Raw genomic sequence first — 23001 nt, forward strand, 5'->3', positions numbered from 1 at the left:
CATGCAATTTACAGTGTATGTTTTAATGTAATTACAACTGGTAAATACTGACAGACTTAATATTTTATGAGATCTGAATCCCTATAAAAATGAAGACTTTGGTTTAAGTTTAAAGGGAGCTGTTTTTGGTTTTCTTGTAGAAGCTCAGAGTAGTTCCTTGAAGTGGATATAATAGTAGAAATATTCTCACAGTCATGTAATATTAAATCCTTAGTATATTTATAATTATTAATTTCTAGAGTATATAATTTCTAGTGAGAAAAACTGATGATGCCATGATATATTAACCATAAACACAAATAATATTAGGACATTCATGACAGATTGAACAGTTCGGGATAGCAAATTAAACCGTTTATCGCAAACTTTACTGTCCATAAACATCACACTTTCAAATGATTTAATTAACAAATGACTGCAAGGAAATTTATTTTTTATTTTACATAGATAACTTCATTCAGAGGACCAAGCAGCGATATAATAATCCCAGGTCTCTTTCAACAAAGATAAATCTGTCTGACATGCAGATGGAAATCAAGCTGAGGCCCCCTTATCAAATTTCCATGGGTGAACTGGGGTCAGCCAATGGAGTCACATCTGCATTTTCTGTTGACTATAAAGGTGCTGGTAAGATTTCTTCTGGTGAGTTCTGGATCTCAATTACTTCATTTAAAAAATATTTTCTAAGAACCGAGGAACTCTTAAAAATGAATTAATTTAGTCTAAAACTTTAAAGTAAGTACATGAGAGAATGTAGACGTTCAAAGTAATCATTTCTCCCAGTGTTTTATATAGTCATCTCTCAGATATGTGACTAATCAGCAATCTCAATGGCTTTTCAACAGCAATCTCAAAGGAACTCTTTGCTAGGGAGACATTCAAGAAGATTTCTTGGTACACATTCTTCTAGAAAAGAGTAATTTGTTTGTAATATATACCTATAGGCATGTAAAGTGCTTTGCATTATGTAAAAATGACTACATTCAAGGTTAGGGTTCTTGACTGTCACAGCACATGTGATCATCTACTCAGACATCCCCTCCCAAACAAGGAAAACAGTTCTCAACAGTTGGGACATGTTGAAAACTTCTGCTTAAAAGTGGAAACCCTTGTTATTTTATAAGGTAGCATATGCCGTTGTTGAATTGCTTATTTTAAAAATTCTTTCGTGTATTTTGAGCTAAAATCTGTTCCCTATAATGCTAACACTTGTCTAAGTTCTGTGACTTATTCCTCCCTGACTTCAGCTGTACCAGAACTTTGATGTCAGCAACTCTGTGTCCTTTCTATCCTTTTAGTCTGATTGACTTCATATAAAATATCCCCAGTTTCCTTAGCCTTTGGTAATTTGAAACCCTCCTCATCCTGGAAGATTCCTCTTTATATGCTTTTGTTTGTTGGTATTCTTTAAAAGTGGCATTTAAGGCTGAACAGAACACTTCATATTTGGTTTGATTAATACAAATTATGGGAGAAAAGGGGAAGCAGATTTCACTAAAATGATCCAGCTAGTCAGGAAACAAGTAAACAAGCAAATAGCAGTAACAAACCCTGGGGGAGAGGAGGTGGATCAGTACTTAGAGTTGTTAAAATATGTTATCTAAAATGTCCAGTTTTCAATTAAAAAAAAATTACAAGACACGCAGAAGAAAAGGAAAGTATAATTCATACACTGGGGATGGGGTATGGTGGGGAAGGCAGGCAATAGAAACTGCCTGAGAGAGTGATCTGATGTCAGATTTAACAGACAAAGAGTTCAAAGTTCAAAGCCATTATAATTTTCTTCAAAGAAGTAAAGAAAACCATGATTAAAGAAGTAAGGAAGGTATGATGGTGATGTCACATTAAATAGGCAGTATTAATAAAAGATAGAAATTATAAAGGAAAAGAACCAGATTCTGTAGTTGAAATTGAAATTCTGGAATTGAAAAATACAACTGAAATAAAAAATTAACTAGTTGGGCTCAACAGTAGATTTGAACCAGCAGAAGAAAGAGTTAGTAAACTTGAAGATAGATTGAGAGAGATTATCCAAGTCAAAGAGAGAAAGATGAAGAAAAATGAATAGAACTTCAGAAAAATATGGGGCACTATTAAACACACTAACATATGCATGGTGGGAGAACCAGAAGGAAAGAAGAAGAGAGGGGAGCAGAAAAAGTATTTGAAGAAATAATGGCTGAAAAGTTTCCATTTACTCAAAAAATGTTAATCTATTCCAGGAAGCTCAAAGAATTCCAAATAGGATACATTCAAGAGATCCACAAATAGATGAATCATACTAAAAATTCTGAAAGACAAAGGCAAGGAGAAAATCTTTAAAGCAGCAAGAGAAAAACAGCTTGTCATTTACAAGGTTTACCACAACAAAATTAACAACTGGCTTCTCAACAGAAACAATGGAGACAAGAAGGCGGTGGGATGACATGTTCAAAATATTCAAAGGAAGAAAAAAAACCTCAACCAAGAATCTTGTATTCAGCAAAGCTATCTTTCAAAAACGAAGGTAAAATAAAGATATTTGCAGATAAGCAGAAGATGAGAGAATTTGTTGCTGGCAGACTCACCTTAAAAAAATACTGACAGTAGTTCTTCATATTTGAAAGCCAGACCTAAACAATAATTTGAATCCATACCAAAAAAAAAAAAAAGAGCAATGGTAAAGGTAATTATAAAAGACAGGAAGAATGCATTTTCTTCCTTCTGCTAAGTGATTTAAAAAGCAATCATATAAAACAGTGTATATATATCATCTCAATAGATTCAGAAAAAGCTTTGGACAAAGTTCAACACTCACTTATGATAAAAACTCTCCAGAAAGTGGGCTTAGAAGGAACCTACCTCAACATAATAAAGGCCACATTCAGCAGACCTACAGCTAACATCATACTCAGTGGTGAAAAGCTGAAAGCATTTCCTCTAAGATCAGGAACAAGACAAGGATATCCACTCACCACTTTTATTCAACATAGTTTTGGAAGCCCTGGCCATGGCTATCAGAGAAGAAGAAGATAAAAGGAATCAAAATCAGAAAAGAAGAAGTAAAACTGTCACTGTTTGCAGATGACATGATACTATACATAGAAAATCCTAATAATGCTAATAGAAAACTGCTAGAGCTCATCAATGAATTTGGTTGCAGGATACAAAATTAATAAACAGAAATCTCTTGCATTCCTATACACTAACAATGAAAGATCAAAAGAGATTAAGGAAACAGTCCCATTTACCATCACATTGAAAAGAATAAAATACCTAGGAATACCTAAGGAGGCAAATACCTAAGGAGACAAAAGACTTGTACTCAGAAAGCTATAAGATACTGATGAAAGAAATCAAAGATGACACAAACAGATGGAGAGATATACCATGTTCTCGGATTGGAAGAATCGATATTGTGAACATGACTGTACTACCCACAGCAATCTACAGATTCAGTGCAATTTCTATCAAATTACCAATTGCATTTTTCACAGAATTAGAACAAAAAATTTTACAATTTGTATGGAAGCACAAAAGACTCTGAATAGCTAAAGCAATAGTGAGAAAGAAGAACAGAGCTGGAGGAATCAGGCTCCCTGACTTCACACTATACTACAAAGCTATAGTAATCAAAACAGTATTATGGTACTGGCACAAAAACAGAAATATAGATCAATGGAACAGGATAGAAAGTTCAGAGATAAACCTATGCATCTATGGCCACCAAATCTATGACATAGGAGGCAAGAATATACAATGGAGAAAAGACAGCCTCTTCAGTAATTGGTGCTGGGAAAACTGGAAAACTACAATGTAAAAGAATGAAATTAGAACACTCCCTAACACCATACACAAAAATAAACTCAAAAGGGATTAAAGACCTAAATGTAAGGCCAGATACTATAAAAAACTCTTAGAGGAAAATATAAGCAGAACGCTCTCTGACATAAGTCACAGCAAGATCTTTTTTGATCTACCACCTACAGTAATGAAAATAAAAACAAAAATAAACAAATGAGACCTAATTAAAGCTTTTGCACAGCAAAGGAAACCATAAACAAGACGAAAAGACAACCCTCAGAATGGGAGAAAATGTTTGCAAACAAAGCAAGTGACAAGAGATTAATCTCCAAAATATACAAACAGCTCATGCACCTCATTATAAAAGAAACCAACCCAACCAATCAAAAAATGGGCAGAATATCTAAATAGACATTTCTCCAAAGAAGACATACAGATGGTCAACAAACAAAAAGATGCTCAACATCATTAATTATTAGAGAAATGCAAATCAAAAGTACAATGAGGTATCGTCTCGCACCAGTCAGAATGGCCATCATCAAAAATTCTGCGAACAATAAATGCTGGAAAGGGTGTGGAGAAAAGGGAACCCTCCTACACTGTTGGTGGGATTGTAAATTGGTACAGCCACTATGGAGAACGGTATGGAGGTTCCTTAAAAAACTAAAAATAGGGCTATCATATGACCCAGCAATCCCACTCCTGGGCATATATCCAGAGAAAACCATAATTTGAAAGGATGCATGCACCCCGATGTTCATTGCAGCGCTGTTTACAATAGCCAGGACATGGAAGCAGCCTAAATGTCCATCGACAGAGGAATGGATAAAGAAGATGTGGTACATATATACAGTGGAATACTATTCGGCCACAAAAAGGAACAAAATAATGCCATTTGCAGAGACATGGATGGACCTAGAGATTGTCATACAGAGTGAAGTAAGTCTGAAAGAGAAAAACAAATATCGTATAATATCGCTTATGTGTGGAATGTAGAAAAATGGTAGCAACGAACTTATTTGCAAAACAGAAATAGAGTCACAGATGTAGAGAACAAACTTATGGTTACCAAGGGGGGAAGGGGGGTGGGATGAATTGGGAGATTGGGACTGACATATATACACTACTATGTATAAAATAGATAACTAATGAGAACCTACTGTTTAGCATAGGGAACTCTACTGAATGCTCTGTGGTGACCTAAATGGGAAGGAAGTCTTAAAAAAGAGTGGATATATGTATACATATGACTGATTCACTTTTCTGTACAGCAAGAAACTAACACAACGTTGTAAAGCAACTATATTCCAATGAAAATTAAAATAGCAATGTATATACTGTATTTTGGTGCCTGTGACATATAGAAATATAATACATTTTCTAACAACAGTACAAGGGAGGTGGATGGTAGCAAAGCTGCATTGGGTTAAAGAAATGACTCCATACAGTAATTTGATTCCACAGGAACAAATGAAGAAAGCCAGAAATGATAAGAATTCATATTAACAAAACCTACAAAAATATAATTGTCCTTTTTTCTCTTAGTTTCTTTAAAAGACATAAAATTATGTAAAGTAATAATTATAACAATGTATTTTAGGGTTTATAATATTTATAAATGTAATATATATATATATCACACATATATTCAGCAATGCCACAAATATGGGAGAAAGGAAATAGAGCTATATAAGAGTAATGTGTCTATAGCTCACTTGAGTTAAGTTAGTATAAATCTGAATCTGTTTCTGATAAATTAAGGTGTATCGATAGATGGTAAATCCTAGAGCAGCCACTAAGCAAATAACTCAAAAAATAGTGAAAAATCATTAAAGAAAAATACTTCAGTATGAAATATTCACTTATTGCAATTATAGCAGTAAAGGAGGAATAGAGCAAAAAGGCATGAGAGATATCAAAATAAGTAAGAATGGCAGATATAAATCTACTGTCTCAAAAATCACATCATATGTGAATGGATTTTAAAAATGTGAATGGATGAAACATTCTAGTCAGAAGTTAGAGATTTTTAAAGTGGATTAAGAAAAAACAAAGATACAGATAGATTGAAAGTAAAAGGAAGAAAAAAGTTATATAATGCAAACAGCAACCAAAAGAGAGCCTGAGTGGCTATTTTGATATCAGACAAAATGGACTTTAAGACAAAAATTCCTGCTAGAGACAGTGGACATTTTATAATGATAAAAGAATCAATATATTAAGGTATAACAATTATAAATATATATGCATTTATCAACAGAGCCCCAAAATACAGAAAGTAAAACCTGTCAGAAGTAAGAGCACAATGGGCAATTAAGCAGTAATAGTTGAAGACTTAAATACCTAACTTTCAGTAATGGGTATAAATGGGTAGAAGATAAACAATGAAATAGAAGACTTAACACCATAAACCAGCTAGATTTAACAAACATCAATAGAACACTCCATTCATTATTAGAAAATACATTTTTCTCAAGTACACATGGAGCATTCTCCTTATGCTAAGCCATTAAAACAAGACACTTCATAAATTTTTTTTTTTTTTTTTTTGCGATACACGGGCCTCTCACTGTTGTGGCCTCTCCTGCTGCAGAGCACAGGCTCCGGACACGCAGGCTCAGCGGCCATGGCTCACGGGCCCAGCTGCTCCGCGGCACGTGGGATCCTCCCAGACCGGGGCACGAACCCGTGTCCCCTGCATCGGCAGGTGGACTCCCAACCACTGCACCACCAGGGAAGCCCCACTTCATAAACGTAACAGGATAGAAATAACACAAAGTTCTTTATCCACAATGAAAAGAAATTAGAAATTAACAGGGAAAAAAATTGGGAAGCCTCACAAATATGTGGAAATTAAACAATACACTCCTAAATAAATATACATTCCTCTAATAATAATAATACACTTCTTTTTCTTCAAAGAAGAAATCAGGGGACTTCCCCGGTGGCGCAGTGGTTAAGAATCCGCCTGCCAATGCAGGGGACATGGGTTCAATCCCTGGTCTGGGAAGATCCCACATGCCGTGGAGCAGCTAAGTCTGTGCACCACAACTACTGAGCCTGCGCTCTAGAGCCCACAAGCCACAATGGCTGAGCCCGTGTGCCACAACTACTGAAGCCCACATGCCTAGAGCCCGTGCTCCGCAACAAGAGAAGCCACTGCAATGAGAAGGCCGCACATCACCATGAAGAGTAGCCCCCGCTCGCCGAAATTAGAGAAAGCATGTGCACAGCAACAAAGACCCAACACAGTCAAAAATAAATAAATAATTTTTAAAATGAAATAAAATATTCATCACATTAAAAAAAAAATCAGAAGGGGAATTTAGACTTTGAGATGAGTGAAGATGAAGACACATCATACCAAAACTTATGAGATGCAGCTCAAGCTGTGCTTAGAAGAAAATTTTTAGCTATAAATATCAGCATTAAAAAAGAAGAAAGATCTCAAATGAATAACTTAACCTTCCACCTAAAGACACTGGATAAAGAAAAGCAAATTAAACCTAAAGCAATCAAAAAGAAGGGAATAGTAAAATTTGAAGCAGAAATAAATGCAAATGAAATAGGAAGCAAAAACAATAGAGAAAAATCAATGAAATCAAAAGCTGGTTCTTTGAAAAGATTAACAAAATTGACAAACCTTTAGTTAGACTGACCAAGAAAAAGAGAAATTTACTAGATACAGACATGAAAGAGGGGCCATTTCTACTGACCTTACAGAATAAAGGATTTTAAAGGAACACTATGAAAAACTGTATGCAAATAAGTTAGGCAACTTTGATGAAATGGACAAATTCTTAGAAATATGCAAACTACAGAAACTCAAGAAGAAATAGATAATCTTAATAGATCTATAACAAGAATAGAGATTAAATTAGTAATAAAAAACTATTCACAAATTCCAGACCCACGTGGTTCTACTGGTGAATTTTATCAGTTAAAGAGTTAACCAATTCTTTACAAAATGTTCCAAAAAATAGAAGAGAGAGAATACTTTTCACCTCATTTTATGAGGCCAGTATTATTCTAATACCAAAATCAGATTAACACATCACAGGAAAAGAAAACTACAGACCAATATCTTTTATGAACACAGATACCAAAATCCTCAATATAGTACTAGCAAACCAAATACAGCAGCATATAAAAACCATTATACACCACGACCAAGTGGGATTTATTCCAGTGCTGCAAGATTGGTTTAACTTCTGAAAACCAATTATTGTAATACATGATATCAATAAAGTAAAAAATAAAAACCACATGATCATTTCAATAGATGAAGAAAAAGCATTTGGCAAATTCAGCAGCCTTTAACGATAAAAACACTCAACAAACTAGGAATAGAAAGGCGCTTTCTCAACTTGATGAAAAGTATCCACGAAAACCCACAGCTAACCTCATACTTAATGACGAAAGACCAGATGCTCTCCTATAAGATCAGGAACAAGACAAGGATGTCTGCTTTCACTACTTCTATTCAGCACTGTATTGGAGGTTCTAGACAGTGCAGTTAAGCAAGGAAAAGAAAAGTCATCTGGATTGCAAAAGGAGAAAGAAAATAGCTGTGTTCACATATGATATGGTCTTGTATATGGAAAATCCTAAAGAATCAACTAAAATACTATTAAACTAATGCATCCAGTAAGGTTGTAGGATACAAGATCAAAATATAAAAATCAGTCGTATTCTACTATCAGTGGACAATCTGAAAATGAAATTAAGAAAATCCTAGCAACTACTGGCCAAAACAAGACATTATGCTTTCTGTTGTTTGCAACTAAAAAGAAAGAAAATCTCATACACTGAAAACTACAAAACATAGGAACAAATTATAGAAGACCTAAATTAATGGAAAGTAAAGTAGTCCTGTGTTCATGGATTAGAAGACAGTATTGTTATGATAGCTAGACTCCTAAATTGATACACAGATACAATGAAACTCTGAAAAGTCCAGTGCTATTTTTTTTTTTTTTTTTTTTTTTGCGGTACGCGGGCCTCTCACTGTTGTGGCCTCTCCCGTTGCGGAGCACAGGCTCCGGACGCGCAGGCTCAGCGGCCATGGCTCATGGGCCCAGCCGCTCCGCAGCATGTGGGATCTTCCCGGACCAGGGCACGAACCCGTGTCCCCTGCATTGGCAGGCGGACTCTCAACCACTGCGCCACCAGGGAAGCCCCAGTGCTATTTTTTTGTGCAGAAATTGACAAGTTGATCCTAAAATTCATATGGAAATGCAAGGAACCAAGAATAGTCAAAATAATCTTGAAAAAGAACAAAGTTGGAGGACTCACACTTCCAAACTTGCTACCAGGCTAGGTAATCAAGACTATGTAGTTCTGGTGTAAGGATAGACATATAGGTCAACAGAATAGAGCTGAGAATACAGAAAGAAAGACTTACATTATGGTCAATTCATTTTTAAGAAGAATGCCAAGACACTGTGAAAGAATAGTCTTTCAACAAATGATGCCGGGACAAGTGGATATCTACATGCAAAAGAATGAAGTTAGGCCCCTACTTTACAAAATGTGTTAAAACTAACTCAGAATGAATCAAAGATCTAAATTTAACAGCTAAAACTATAAGATTCTTGGGAGAAAACTTAGGTGTAAATCTTTGCGATTTTGTATTAGGCAATTTTTTTTTTTTAGATTTGACACCAAAAACACAATGAAAAAAAAGTAGACAAGGTAGACCTCATCAAAATTAGAAATTTTGTTCTTCAAAAGACACTCAAGAATTTGAAAAGAGAATTCACAGACACGGAGAAAATATTTGCAAATCATATATCTTCTAAGGAACTTGTGTCCAGAATATACAAGTAACACAACTCAAGTAACAATACAACAATTCAATATTAAAATGAGAAAAGAATTTGAATACACATTTCTACAAAGAAAATGTGTGACTAGCACATGAAAAGATGCTGAACATTATTGGTCATTAGTAAAATGCAAAGCAAAGTGATAAGGAGATACCATTTCACACCCGCTGGGATGACTATAATAAAAAAGACAGACAATAACAAGTGTTGGCAAGGATGCGGAGAAATTGGAAACTTCTTACGTTGGTGATGGGGTTGTAAAGTGGTGCAGCTGCTTTGGAAAACAGTTTGGAAGTTCTCAAAAGGGTAAACATAGTGTTACCATATGACCCAGCAATTCTGCTTCTGGGTACATACCCCAGAAATTGAAAATGTATGTCTAAACAAAAATGGGTACACGAATATTCATAGCAGCTAAAAAGTAGAAATAACCCAAATGTACATCAACTGATGAATGAATAAACAAAATATGACATATTCAAGCAATGGAATATTACTAAGCAATAAAAAAGGAATGAAGTATTGGTACATGGTACAACATGGGTGAAATTAAAAACATGAAAGAAGTGAAAGAAGCCAGATACGAAAGGTCACATATTTATAATTCATTTATACAAAATGTCCAGAATAGGCAAATCCATAGAGACAGAAAGTATATTAGCAGTTGATGGGAGCTGGAGGGAAATAGGCAGTGATAACTATTAATGGTTATGAGGTTTCTTTTTAAGGTAATAAAAATGTTACAGAATTAGATGATGATTGTACAAGTCTGTGAATACACTAAAAACTTCTGAATTGTACACTTTAAAAGGGTGAATTTTATTGTATTTGGATTATATTTCAGTTTTTAAAATCAGTAATAAATGAAGGGGTTATTACTTTGAAGACTTCCAGTAATGATGGAATAGGTAATTCAGACCAACAGTCCCGCTAAATACATGTGGGAAAGCTAAATGGAATGTATATATTATATAGAATATATAGGTCTAATATAGAATTAATCTAAAATATAATCTTCCTGAAGTCTTTGGAGATCCAACAAGATTACTAAGAATTACTAGGATACAGGGGAGAATGGAGGCTCAGGGAGATGAGCCCAATGTTTGGAGCTACTTTTCTTTTTGGAACCTTTACCAGTTCTGAAGGGAACTGCTGATGGCCTCTCAAGACTTGGGAGACAGGTATTAGAGCAGAGCCCACCAAGGTGGTGAACCTCATGAGCAACCCTTCAGCTCTGGGTTACGATTTTGCATGTTTGCACTCTAGGAGTATAGGTAGACAGGAATATGAAGTAGGCTTTTATCAGGACTACAACTTAGTTTTGAATCATATTGGTCTCTAAAATTGGATTGAGCTGATTACACAGTGCTTTGTTCCAGAGATCCTGGCAGAAGCAAACAAATAAATTTCCTGTAAGAAATAGTCTCACAAGCTTCAAATTATGTCTACAACAAGATTTTGAAAATAGAATGGCAAACAATCAAAAATAACCAGGCTCCTGAAGAGACTAGACTGTGAATGCAAACTATTAGGAACACATATGCATGCGTGTGCACACACACATGGTCTCAGGAACCATGGAAGCCAGAAGACAATGATGTCTTCTAAAGGATAAAAGAAAATAACTGCAAATGTAGAATTCTGTGCCTAACAAAAATATCCTGAAAGAATGAAGTAGCAAGAATGGATATTCTTGCATTGTTCCTGATTTTGATGTTACCAGGGAAAGCTCAGTCTTAAAGAGTTAAATATAATATGATGTTAACTTAGGGTTTATACTGATGCCTTTTTACCAGGTTGAGAAAATTCCCTTATATTCCCAGTTTGATGAATTCGGTTTTTATCAGGAACCAAAGTTGAATTCTGTCAAATGCTTTGTCAGCATATTTTTTGTCTGCATTTATTGAGATGATTGTATGATTTTTTTTTTAAAGTCTTTATGTGGTAAATTACATTGTTAGCTTTTCAAATGTTAAATAAACCTTGCAGTTCTGTGATAAACCCCAGTGGGTCATGATGTGTTATCCTGTTTATATATCGTCAGATCCAATTTGCTGAAATTTTGTTAAGATATTGTATCTGTATTCATGAGGGAATTGGTTTGTAGTTTTCCTCTTTTGTGATGTTTTTTGTCTGGTTTTGCTATCAGGAAAAAACTGGACTCATAGAATAAATTGGGAGGTATTCCCTCTACTTCAAAATTTGAGAAACGTTTCTGTAGAATTTTTATTTCTTCTTCTTTAGGTGTTTAGTAAGTGAAGCCTTTCGAGCTTTTGGTTTTCTTTGTGATGAGGTTTTTAACCACAAATCAGTTTCTTTGGTGAATGTAGGGTTATTCAAGTTATCTGTTTCTTCTTGATTGAGTTTTAGTAGTTTGTTTCTTTTAAGGATTCTGTGTATTTCACCTAAGTTATTGAATTTTTTGGCATAAAGTTTGGCATCAGTCTTACTAGAGTTTATAAATTTTATTAATTTTCTTAAAGAACCAGCTTTTGCTTTCTTTGACATTTTATTGTTTTTGTTTTCTGTTTCATGATTTATGTTCTGATGTTTATTATTTCCTGTCTTTTGCTTCCTTAGGGTTTAATTTGCTTTTCTTTTTCTAGGTTATGAAGGTAGAAGTTGAGGTCACTAATTTCAGAACTTTCTTTTCTAATACAGGCATTTAGTAGTATGTATTTCCCGCTAAATATTGTTTTAGCTAAATTTCATACATTTAAATGCATTGTATTTTCACTTTCAGAATGCTTTTTAATTTCCCTTTTGATTTCTTTTGCTATCCATGGATTTGTTAGGAATGTGTTGCACAGCTTTAAATATTTAGAGATTTTCCAGATGTCTTTCTGTTAGCTGATTTCAAATTTAGTTTCATTTTGGCCAGATACCAAATTTTGTATGATTTTAATCCTTTTACATTTATTGAGACTTGTTTTATTCCCTCAGGGTATAGTCTATCTTAGTCATTTTTCTGCGTTCATTTGAAAAGAATGTGTATTCTACTGTTATTGGGTAGCTGATCACCCAATATAATATCAGTGATTAATATCATTTAGACCAGGTTGGTTGATGATGTTCAAGTCTTCTATAACTTTCTGATTTTTCTGTCTACTTTGTTAATTATTGAGAAAGGGGTGTTGAAATTTCTGACTATATTTGTGAATTTATATTTTTCTCCTTTTAGGTCTATTGTTTTTATTTTGTATATTTTAAATCTTGTTAAATATTTAGTATTGTTTTGTTCTCTTGGTGCATGCACACCTTTGTCACTTTGAAATTACTTTCTTCATACCTAGTAGTATTCTTAGCTCTGCAGTCTACTTTATTAATATAGCCATGGTATCTTCTTTTTTTAAATTAATGTTGGAATGGTATGTCTTTACCATCTTCTTTCTTTTAACATTTTTGTGCTTTTTATATATATATATATATATATATATAAAATTTATTCTATTGAAGTATAGTTGATTTACAATGTGTTAATTTCTAATGTACAGCAAAGTGATTGAGATTTTTATATATATATATACACACACACACACATTGTTTTTCATATTCTTTTCCATTAAGGTTTATCACAGGATGTTGAATATACTTCCCTGTGCTATACAGTAGGACCTTGTTGTTCATCCATTCTATGTATAATAGTTTGCATCTACTAATCCCAAACTCCCAGTCCATCCCTCCCCCACCCTCCTTCCACCTTGGCTACCACAAGTCTGTTCTCTATGTCTGTGGGTCTGTTTCTGTTTCATAGATATGTTCATTTGTGTCATATTTTAGAATCAACATATAAGTGATATCATATGGTATTTGTCTTTCTCTTTCTGACTTACTTCACTTAGTATGGTAATTGCTGTAAATGGCATTATTTCATTCATTTTATAACTGAGTATTCCATTATATATATTATGTACCACATCTTCTTTACCCATTCATCTGTCAGTGGATATTTAAGTTGCTTCCATGTCTTGGCTATTGTAAATAGCGCTGCAGTGAATGTTGGGGCGCATGTATCTTTTCGAATTATAGTTTTGTCCGGATATATGCCCAGGAGTGGGATTGCTGGATCATATGGCAACTCTATTTTTAGTTTTCTGAGGAACCTCCATACTGTTCTCCAATTTACATTGGTGCATACTGCACCAATTTACATTCCCACCAACAGTGTAGGAGGGTTCCCTTTACTCCATACCCTTTCCAGCATTTGTTACTTGTAGACTTTTTAATGATGGCCATCCTGACCCACGTGAGGTGGTACATCATTGTAGTTTTGATTTGCATTTCTCTAATAATTAGCGATGTTGAGCATCTTTTCACGTGCCTGTTGACCATCTGTATGTCTCTTTGAAGAAATGTCTATTTAGGTCTTCTGTCCATTTTTTGATTGGGTTGTTTGTTTTTTGTTATTCAGTTGTATGAGCTGTTTGTATATTTTGGAAATTAAGCCTTTGTTGGTCACATCATTTGCAAATATTTTCTCCCAGTCCATAGGTTGTCTATTTTTTCGTTTATGGTTTCCTTTGCTGTACAAAAGCTTGTAAGTTTGGTTAGGTCCCATTTGTTTATTTTTGCTTTTACTTCTGTTGCCTTGGGAGACTGTTGTGTCTTTATATTTAAAGAGGTTTCTTTTAGGTATCAGGTAGTTGGGTCTTTTGAAAAAAAAATCCAATTTGACAATATCTGCCTTTTTATTTAGGTGTTTAGATCATTTATATTTAATGTGATTATTGATATGGTTGGGTTGAAACCCACCATCTTGGCTATTTGTTTTCTTTTTGTCCTTCCTGGTTTTGATCACTTTTCTCTTTTCCTGCCTCTTTTTTTTTTTGCGGTACGTGGGCCTCTCACTGTTGTGGCCTCTCCCATTGCGGAGCACAGGCTCCAGATGCGCAGGCTCAGCGGCCATAGCTCACGGGCCCTGCCGCTCCACGCCATGTGGGATCTTCCCAGACCGGGGCATGAACCCGTGTCCCCTGCATCAGCAGGAGGACTCTCAACCACTGCGTCCACCAGGGAAGCCGCTTCCTGCCTCTTTTTGTATTGGTTACTTTTGATCTGTTTTCTGTTCTTTGTTGGCTTACTTTACCTCCTTATTTCATTTGTTTGTTTTTGTGGTTGCTTTGGGTTTTATCGTATATATCTAATATTTTGTGGTAGGGCCACTAGGTTCTGCCATGGCTAACAAGCAAGCCAAGAATTAGTTCTCAAAATGAAAACAGGTTTTGCCTAAGGGCCGTGTCATTGCTTCAGAATACCTGGAGCCTCTTTTATGATTCTTCTTTCCAGGTTTGCAACAGGCTCAAAACATCATCCCTGTTTTCCACAGATATTTTGAGCACCATTGGATCCATGGGTCATAAGCGCTGAGTGGCAGAACATCCTGTACTGAAGCCTGGATCCTTCTGTTGCTCTGGGCCCTCCTCAACCATTGTCGTTTAGTAAATAAGTTGGAGCATCATACTGAAATCTAGAAAGGCATATGTTTCTAGAAGTATATGTTTTCTTAGTGGTATGGGTTGAAAGGTGCAACTTGATCTTTACTTTCAGTGTACTCTAGACCTTTGACTACCTGAAACTTGACTGAGGTTGTAGACTTTTCTAATTTTGTGATTTTTTTTTTTTTTTGGTGGTACGTGGGCCTCTCGCTGTTGTGGCCTCTCCCGTTGCGGAGCACAGGCTCCGGACGCGCAGGCCCAGCGGCCATGGCTCACGGGCCTAGCTGCTCCACGGCATGTTGGATCTTCCCGGACCAGGGCACGAACCCGTGTCCCCTGCATCGGCAGGAGGACTCTCAACCACTGCGCCACCAGGGAAGCCCTGGATTATTTTTTACCCTCTGGCATATACATGTCATCCCAAGGTATCTAATCTAAGGCATATACTGTCTGTTCTTCAGGTACTATCAGCATGAGGTCATCAGTAAAGTAGATTAATATAATGTCCTATGAGGTGTTAAGATGTTAGGTCCTTTGTAAGCCAAGAGTTAGCAAACTTTTTCTGTAAAAGGCCAGGTAGTAAAGGTTTTACAGGCCATATGGTCTGTCTTTCAACTACTCAACTCTGCTGGTGTAGTATGAAAACAACCATATACAGTATGGAAAAGAATAGGTGGAGCTGTGTTGCAGTAAAACTTTATTTACAGAAATTTGTGCTAGGCTGGATTTGGCCTATGGGTCGTGTCTGGCAACCCCTGCTATCGACTAATCAGTGGCACATAGTTGATATAACCTGGTGGCAATATCATAAATGTACTGATATCTCTACTAAGTAAAAGTAAAATGCTTCTGATTTTCTCTGTTTATTAGGATAGAGAAAAAAAAAGTGTTCAAAAATTAGTACCTATGTGCCAGGGAATTAACTGATTTGTTCCACATGGAGACCACATCTGGTAAAGCATGTGCAATTGGAACCTACAGTAATCTGTTGTCATCCTCTAAGATGCACCCATTTTGGAGACAAACTAGAGAGTTAAAAGTTTTTGAGTATAATAGGAATCACCATACATGTGTCTTTTTAAACAAGCCTTGGATGGTGGCACTGATCTCTGCAGTTACCCTAGGGATTAATGTTTTTATGATATTTGGGTTGGGGGAGCTCCAAGACTTCCATTGGCCTTTCTTTCTCAAATATTTTTAATTCCATAGGCTTGGCAGTTGCTAAGAATATATGTCCATTAACATACACACGCAGGATCCAGGAGAATTACCTTAATTTGGGGTAGGGGTCCAACTTGGCCTACTAGGAGGCAGACTCTACTAGAAACTCCTTGTATTACTTGACATCCATAAGTCTCCACTCTGACCTGTAGACTGCAGTGGTATCTTGGATAACCAAATAGGAGATACTTGAAAAATGGGGAGAATCCGGGATTTGTTATGGTTTTAAGAAAGAGAAAGAGAGAAAAGTCTAAAGAAAGAGAAGTTTTTAAAGTAATTCACAATTAGAAATTATTTTAATATTAACTTTAAATTTGTTTTTAATTCAGACCAGGCCTGCATAATATTTTCTGTAGTCTTCCAGTTTAAATATACTTTCCTGTTTTACAATTTTCTTTCCTAAATAAATTTACTTTATTTTGGAATCTGATTAATAGGTATTTGATAAACCTTATTTTGCAGACCTTTTTCTCTGTTACAATATCTTACTTTTGATTTCTTTTTCTTGTATTTCTTGACTTTTTTTCTTTCCTCTTCCTAACCTTGTGACCTGTCTCTCCACAGTCAGGCATAAATTTTTTTTTTTTTTGCCATATTATTATTTTCTGAAGTCTACAGATGTTCTGCTGGGGTCAATATGTTGAATAGTATGTCCTCTTTTACTTGTTTTCTTTTTAAAACATTTTATTATAGAAAAATTTAAACATATATCAAGTAAACAGAATATTATAACTAACACATCACCCAACTATAATAACTATATCAACATTTTGACATTCTTGTTTTATCTATACCTCCATTCACTCCCCACTTATCTACTTGATAATTTCTACAGTTCTTTCTCTTTTTCTTTTTTAATTAATTTTTTATACAATTTATAAAGGTTACTTTCCATTTGCAGTTATTACAAAATATTGGCTATATTCCCCATGTTGTATAATACATCATTGAGCCTGTCTTACAGCCAATAGTTTGTACCTCCCACAGTTCTTTTTTAAGGGAAATTTGCACATATTGAAATGTATAAATATTTGCTATATGGTTTCAACAAATGGATACAGTTGTATAAACCACACTGTTTCAAAATGTAGATTTTACTGTTATTCAAGTATGGCAAGGCCAACAGATTAGGAGGCAACAGCTGTTGAAAAGATAGTTCTCATGGATCCCAAGAGAAGGGAGCACAGCACCAGCAGCCACATGGGGAAGTGCCAGTGAGGGTCAGGAGGCAAAGGAGCAGGAGGGAAATGTGGGCAAGAGCCTTTAGTGTGATTTCCCCAGGAAGGAACTGGAGAGGCAGAGTAAGCAAGTTTAGGATTGGCTAGTTTGAATACTTTTATTGAGCTGTGGGACATAGGGCTCTTTGTCTGATACCTGACCCTGCTGTGATTTGGGCAGGGGAATAGTGGCCCTGAGTGTGAGAACCCCATAGAGCAGATAGTTAGGAGTGTCATCGGCTCCAGATTAGGGGTTTGCTTATGAAAGGCACTCTTGCAGGCGAGTTGTTTGCTATCTCTAGGAATTAGATAGTCCTGGGACGGGCAGTCCTCTGATGTCAGCAAGGCCCCAAGATGTCAAAGTACCAAAAATACAGAGTAAAAAACCATGATTAGTACACTCCCCTATCACAATGTAGACCATTTCCATCTCCCCAAAAGTTCCTTTGTGTCCCTTCCCAGTCAGTCTCTGCCCCACTCCAGACAACCAGTGTTCAGATTTTTTACTTTAAATTAGTTTTATTTGTTCTAGAACCTGATATAAACAAGATTATATCATGTAATTCTTGTGTTCCGCTTCTTTTGCTCAACACGTCATATGTATATGTTGCTTGTCTCTTTAGTTTGTTGCTCTTTATTGCTGAGTAGTAGTCACTGTGTGAACATACCACAATTTGTTTATCCAGAGTGGATAAACATTGGACATTAGCTTGTTTCCAGTTTTTGGTTATTGTAAATAAACCTGTTATAAACATTCATCTTTTGTTGACATATGTTTTCATTTCTCTTGAGTAAGTATTAGGAGTGGAATTGCTAGGTCAAGGGTTAAACATGCAAGGGTGCATGTTTAACTTTTTATGAAACTGCCAGTTTTTTGAAATAGTTGTGCCATTTTACATTCCCACAAGCAATGTATGAGAGTTTTGATTGCCCTGTATCCTCACCAACATTTAATGTTGTTATTCTTTTAAATTTTATATCCTTTAAAATTAAAAAAAAACACTTCCTGAAACCCTAAACTTAATACCCTTTTCTCAGTTTCTTTGACACCTCTATTTTTAAGATAAATACTTGGTTAATCAGCCTTTTTTTCAATCTATACAATTTTCTAGACAGTTTGTCAATTGCCTGAAAATGCTGCTGTATTTGGCTGGTACCCCACAAGGCAAGTAGATTTCCCAATCTCTTTCTCTTACACATACACACACACACCCCTCACAATCTAACAAGTATTTATTGCTTTATTTTCTCCAAAGTATTATGCTAAATATTGTAGGGCATTTTATAAAGATAATAAGCACATTATCTGCTTTCAAGATGGGAAAAGCAAATAAAAGTCAATAAGTAAAATACAAGGTCGAATGCAATACATGCTCTAAAAGAGATAAAAAGGAAGTAACACTTCTGGACCTTGGAGCCTTGAAGGACATGCAGGTTTTGACAGGTAGTGATGATAAGAAAGGGTCTCATAGTGAAAAGAATAGTGTGTTTTTGAACCATACAATTAGTCTCATTTAGTCATAATTTAGTAATAAATTATGCTCATTTAGATAGAACTGACTTGAAATCTCTCTCTAATGTTCGAAAACCTTTTTCTCCAGATATTTTGGGCATCACTGAATAACTGCACCTTCTGAACTTTATCTTTGACTCAGAACATAGACACGTATTAGGATGAGGTTTGAGGGTTAGAATGGTACCATCTTTTTGAATCCTCATTATGACTGTTCTGGTACTCTGTTTCACCAATTATTTTTCCTTTCTCTTGATTCTTCTATTTCATCTTCACTGAATTTTGCTGTTACACCTATAAATGTATTAAAATCTCCCTCCTCCACCCCATTACAGAGGGAAAATAACCCTTTTTCAATCCTATTGTATCTGTCAAGCTATCATCCTGTTTTCCTCTCCTGTAACTGCAGAAGTGTTCACTTACTGCTTCTATCTCTTACGTTCACCAGTTATTTAACCTTTTGCTGTCTGAATTTTGCCTTCAGCCTCTCTTCTGAAACTATTTTATGAAGGGTCGAAACCATCTCTTAGTCAATAAATCTAATCTTTTTTTTTTTTCTTTTTCAGTTCAGATTGTCTTTGGCCTGTCTACAGGCTTTGTAAGTCATGTCTTTCTTCTTGATGGTCTCCCCTTCCTAGGATTCTGTGGCTCTTTCCTTTTCTGGTTGTTCTACATCTGTCTTCCCTGCCTCCTCTTCCTCCCTTTAAAGGTAGTGTTTACCAAGGATTTGCCCTTGGCCCACTTCTTTCATTGGTAATCTCATCCGAACCCGTCCCATCGTATGCAGACCTCATCTGTTTCTCCAGCTCACTGCTTTTACATTCTTCAGTTGCTTATTAAACATGCCTCACCATCACTTCAAGTTTGATATGTTTAAAATATCTCCATACTCGATCAAACCTGAGTTTCTTCCACTGGGCCTGTTAATAGCACCCTTATCTTTCCAATCACCCACACTTCAAACCTTGGCATTTTCCTTGATTTTTTCTCTTTTGTTTCCCACATCTAGTTAGTTGCCAAGCCTAATAGCTTTAGCCTCTGTGATCTCTCTCCCCTCGTTCTTCTTCTCGACTTCTACTGTCACTATCCTAATTTAGGTCCTTATTTCAGTAAGTCTTTTGCAATGACTCCCTCATGAACTTCCTAATACAGAATTGTAGAAAGAGCGTGGACTTTTCAGACCCAAGTGCTAACTGTGAAGATGGCACTCACTAGCTGACTGGCTTAGAGCAAGTTGTTTAACCTCAGTTTATAGATGAGAAGATTCAGACACAGAGAAGTTAGTCGTTCTTAACCTCGTGAAGTACTCTGTTTTGAAGGATAAATGGGACAGTGTATACCTAGTGAGAAGGCACTAAAAAAATATTATTTATCTCTCCCTACTTTTAATCTCTTTACAACCCATTAACAGATTAATATTCTTTAAGCACAGCTTTAATCGTCAATCTCTTGCTCTTCCGTGTTTCCCCATTGTCTAATTTGCCCATAATATTTAGCCTAGTGTTTCAGACTGTTAATTTGTTTCAGCCTCCCTTTCTACCTTCTTTCTTCCTACTCTTATAAACATCTTTTTGAGCAAAACAAAACCAGTAGCAATGCCTCATAGCAAAGTGGTTAAGAGCATGAGTTCTAGAGTCAGGCTACCTATATTTAAATCCCAGTTCCTTTACCCAATTTGGGCAAATTTCTCAATCTCCTTAAACCTTAGTCTCCTGTCTGAAAAAAACTAGGATAACTATACTGCCTACTGCATTGGGTTCTTGGAAGGATAAAATGAGATTATGTATATAAAGCAGTTGGTGCCTGGCACATTGAAAGCAGCCACTTTTAGAAGGATTAGTAGAAGGAGTAGCAGTAATAGTTTTTGTTGATGCTGTTATTATTTGCTTCTCCCATTTCCATCTCCAGGCTCTTCATATTCTTTTCTCTGCATGGAATGCAGTTCTTCCCATTTGTACCTGTCTAAATTTTAACCATCTTTAAAGATCTCCCTTGGTTCTTGTGTCACCACCTTTCCCCTAGTTATCTTTCCTTTTCAGAATGCTTTAACTCTTTTAGTTTAGAATACTTATTACTTTCATGTGCTTATCAGTCCATTTCCCTTTAAAAGACTAGAAGTGCCTTCAGGGCAGATTGTGTAATTCATTTCTTTTATCCTCTAAAACACACCATCTTACACAGAATCATGACAAAAAGTATTTGCTTAATAAATATATTAATTCACTGTAACCGATAGCCCTTTTGTTCCAAAGGATTTACTCTTATTTCTTTAGGAATTTTTGTAAACTCTCCATTAATCGTTGGTACATGAAAACTTTAATTTTGTCATGAAAATGAAATTATTGGGCTCAAGGAGACTAATTAAAGAAAAAGCATTGTAGCAGAAGACAACAATAACAAAACAAAACAAAAACTGACCAGGTGACACTGTTTTGAATTCAACAAAATTATTTTTTTCTACATCGCCTCTTATTTCTTCATTTCTTACTGTTCCAAATCTGCTCTGTACCTAATAGTATCTATCATGGTGCCAGATTGAGGTGTGAAGTAAGCATTTGTGGATAACAACTGATATAAAATCTGTTTTATGAAATAAAGAATATCATATAACATAATACATTAAAATGTGATTAAATATCTCGTTCAATTTGTTAAAATGAGAAAGTGTCACCCTCACATTCTGTGCAGATGGAGTTTTTTCATAGTAAGCATTCCCACAGGTCTTAGGAAGGGGGTAGGGTGGGAGTGGAGGAATCTCCACTTGAGAATTTCCTTTCTCACGGTGATTTGGCACTTCTCCAGCCTATCCTTCAGCATAATGTGTGCCTTGTCCTTGTTAAAGGAGGCTTGTCATTTGCTTTCATGTCTTTAAAAATATTTCTGGTCATTTGAAATAATTAATTTATAAATGGTTTACTATCATTATAAAGAGAGTGCTCCAAGGGCAAGAGGCAAGTGTTAGCAACTGAGTAAATATTTAATTTGTATAGACATATTATTTATTTCTTCAATAGGTATTGATCAACACATTAAAATGGTAATATTTTTCTGTTCAAGAATGGCCGTTCCTTACTTGACCACAAAAGGCTATGGTTCTTCAAATGTAAAATAGATAGCTAGTGGGAAGCAGCTGTATAGCACAGGGAGATCAGCTCGGTGCTTTGTGACCACCTAGAGAGGTGGGATAGGGAGGGTGGGAGGGAGGGAGATGCAAGAGGGAAGAGATACGGGGACATATGTATATGTATAACTGATTCACTTTGTTATAGAGCAGAAACTGACACACCATTGTAAAGCAATTATACTCTAGTAAAGATGTTAAAAAACAAAACAAAAATTATGTGACATGATAGAGGTGTTAGCTAACACTATGATGGTCATATTGTAATATACAAATGTATCAAATCAACACATCGTACACCTTAAACTACACAGTGTTATATGTTATTCATATCTCAGTTTTTGGTATGAAAAAATTTTTGATTGAAACTTTATTGCAGCTTTATTGTAATAGTGTTTTACATCTTGATGTATATCTGTTCAGTTTTTTGTCTGTTTTTATGTATGCATGTATGTGTGTTTATATACATATAAAAGTGACATTATACCATACACACAAATATATATACTATAAATAAGTATGTTTTTTAAAAAAACTCATGATAACTGCATTAATTGTAATGAAAATGTAAATTAAAACTATGGTTAACTTCCAAGTTATATTAAAAAGAACGATAAGGATGGAGTGCTATCTGAATTCTCATTAAAAAATTTTATTTCAAAAACCTATGGTTCTTGGGCTTCCCTGGTGGCGCAGTGGTTGAGAGTCCGCCTGCCGATGCAGGGGACACGGGTTCGTGCCCCGGTCCGGGAAGATCCCACATGCCGCGGAGTGGCTGGGCCCGTGAGCCATGGCCGCTGAGCCTGCGCGTCCGGAGCCTGTGCTCCACAACGGGGGAGGCCACAACAGTGAGAGGCCCGCGTACAGCAAAAAAAAAAAAAAA

At 35.7% G+C, this 23001-nt stretch overlaps 1 protein-coding gene across 3 annotated transcripts in view; it reads left to right on the plus strand.

Moving 5' to 3' along the window:
* SEC22A (SEC22 homolog A, vesicle trafficking protein) overlaps window positions 1-23001 on the plus strand; it is an 83996-nt gene that overhangs the window by 22144 nt on the left and 38851 nt on the right. For all 3 annotated transcript variants that reach the window (XM_027106572.1, XM_027106581.1, XM_027106564.1), the window contains exon 4: window positions 448-642. In XM_027106572.1, the coding sequence (XP_026962373.1) occupies window positions 448-642 (195 nt within the window). The remainder of the gene's footprint in view (window positions 1-447; window positions 643-23001) is intronic.

The sequence above is a fragment of the Aethalodelphis obliquidens genome, unplaced genomic scaffold (genome assembly GCF_003676395.1).
Source record: "Aethalodelphis obliquidens isolate GAN/ISIS:26980383/991018 unplaced genomic scaffold, ASM367639v1 scaffold1, whole genome shotgun sequence".
NCBI lineage: Eukaryota > Metazoa > Chordata > Mammalia > Artiodactyla > Delphinidae > Aethalodelphis > Aethalodelphis obliquidens.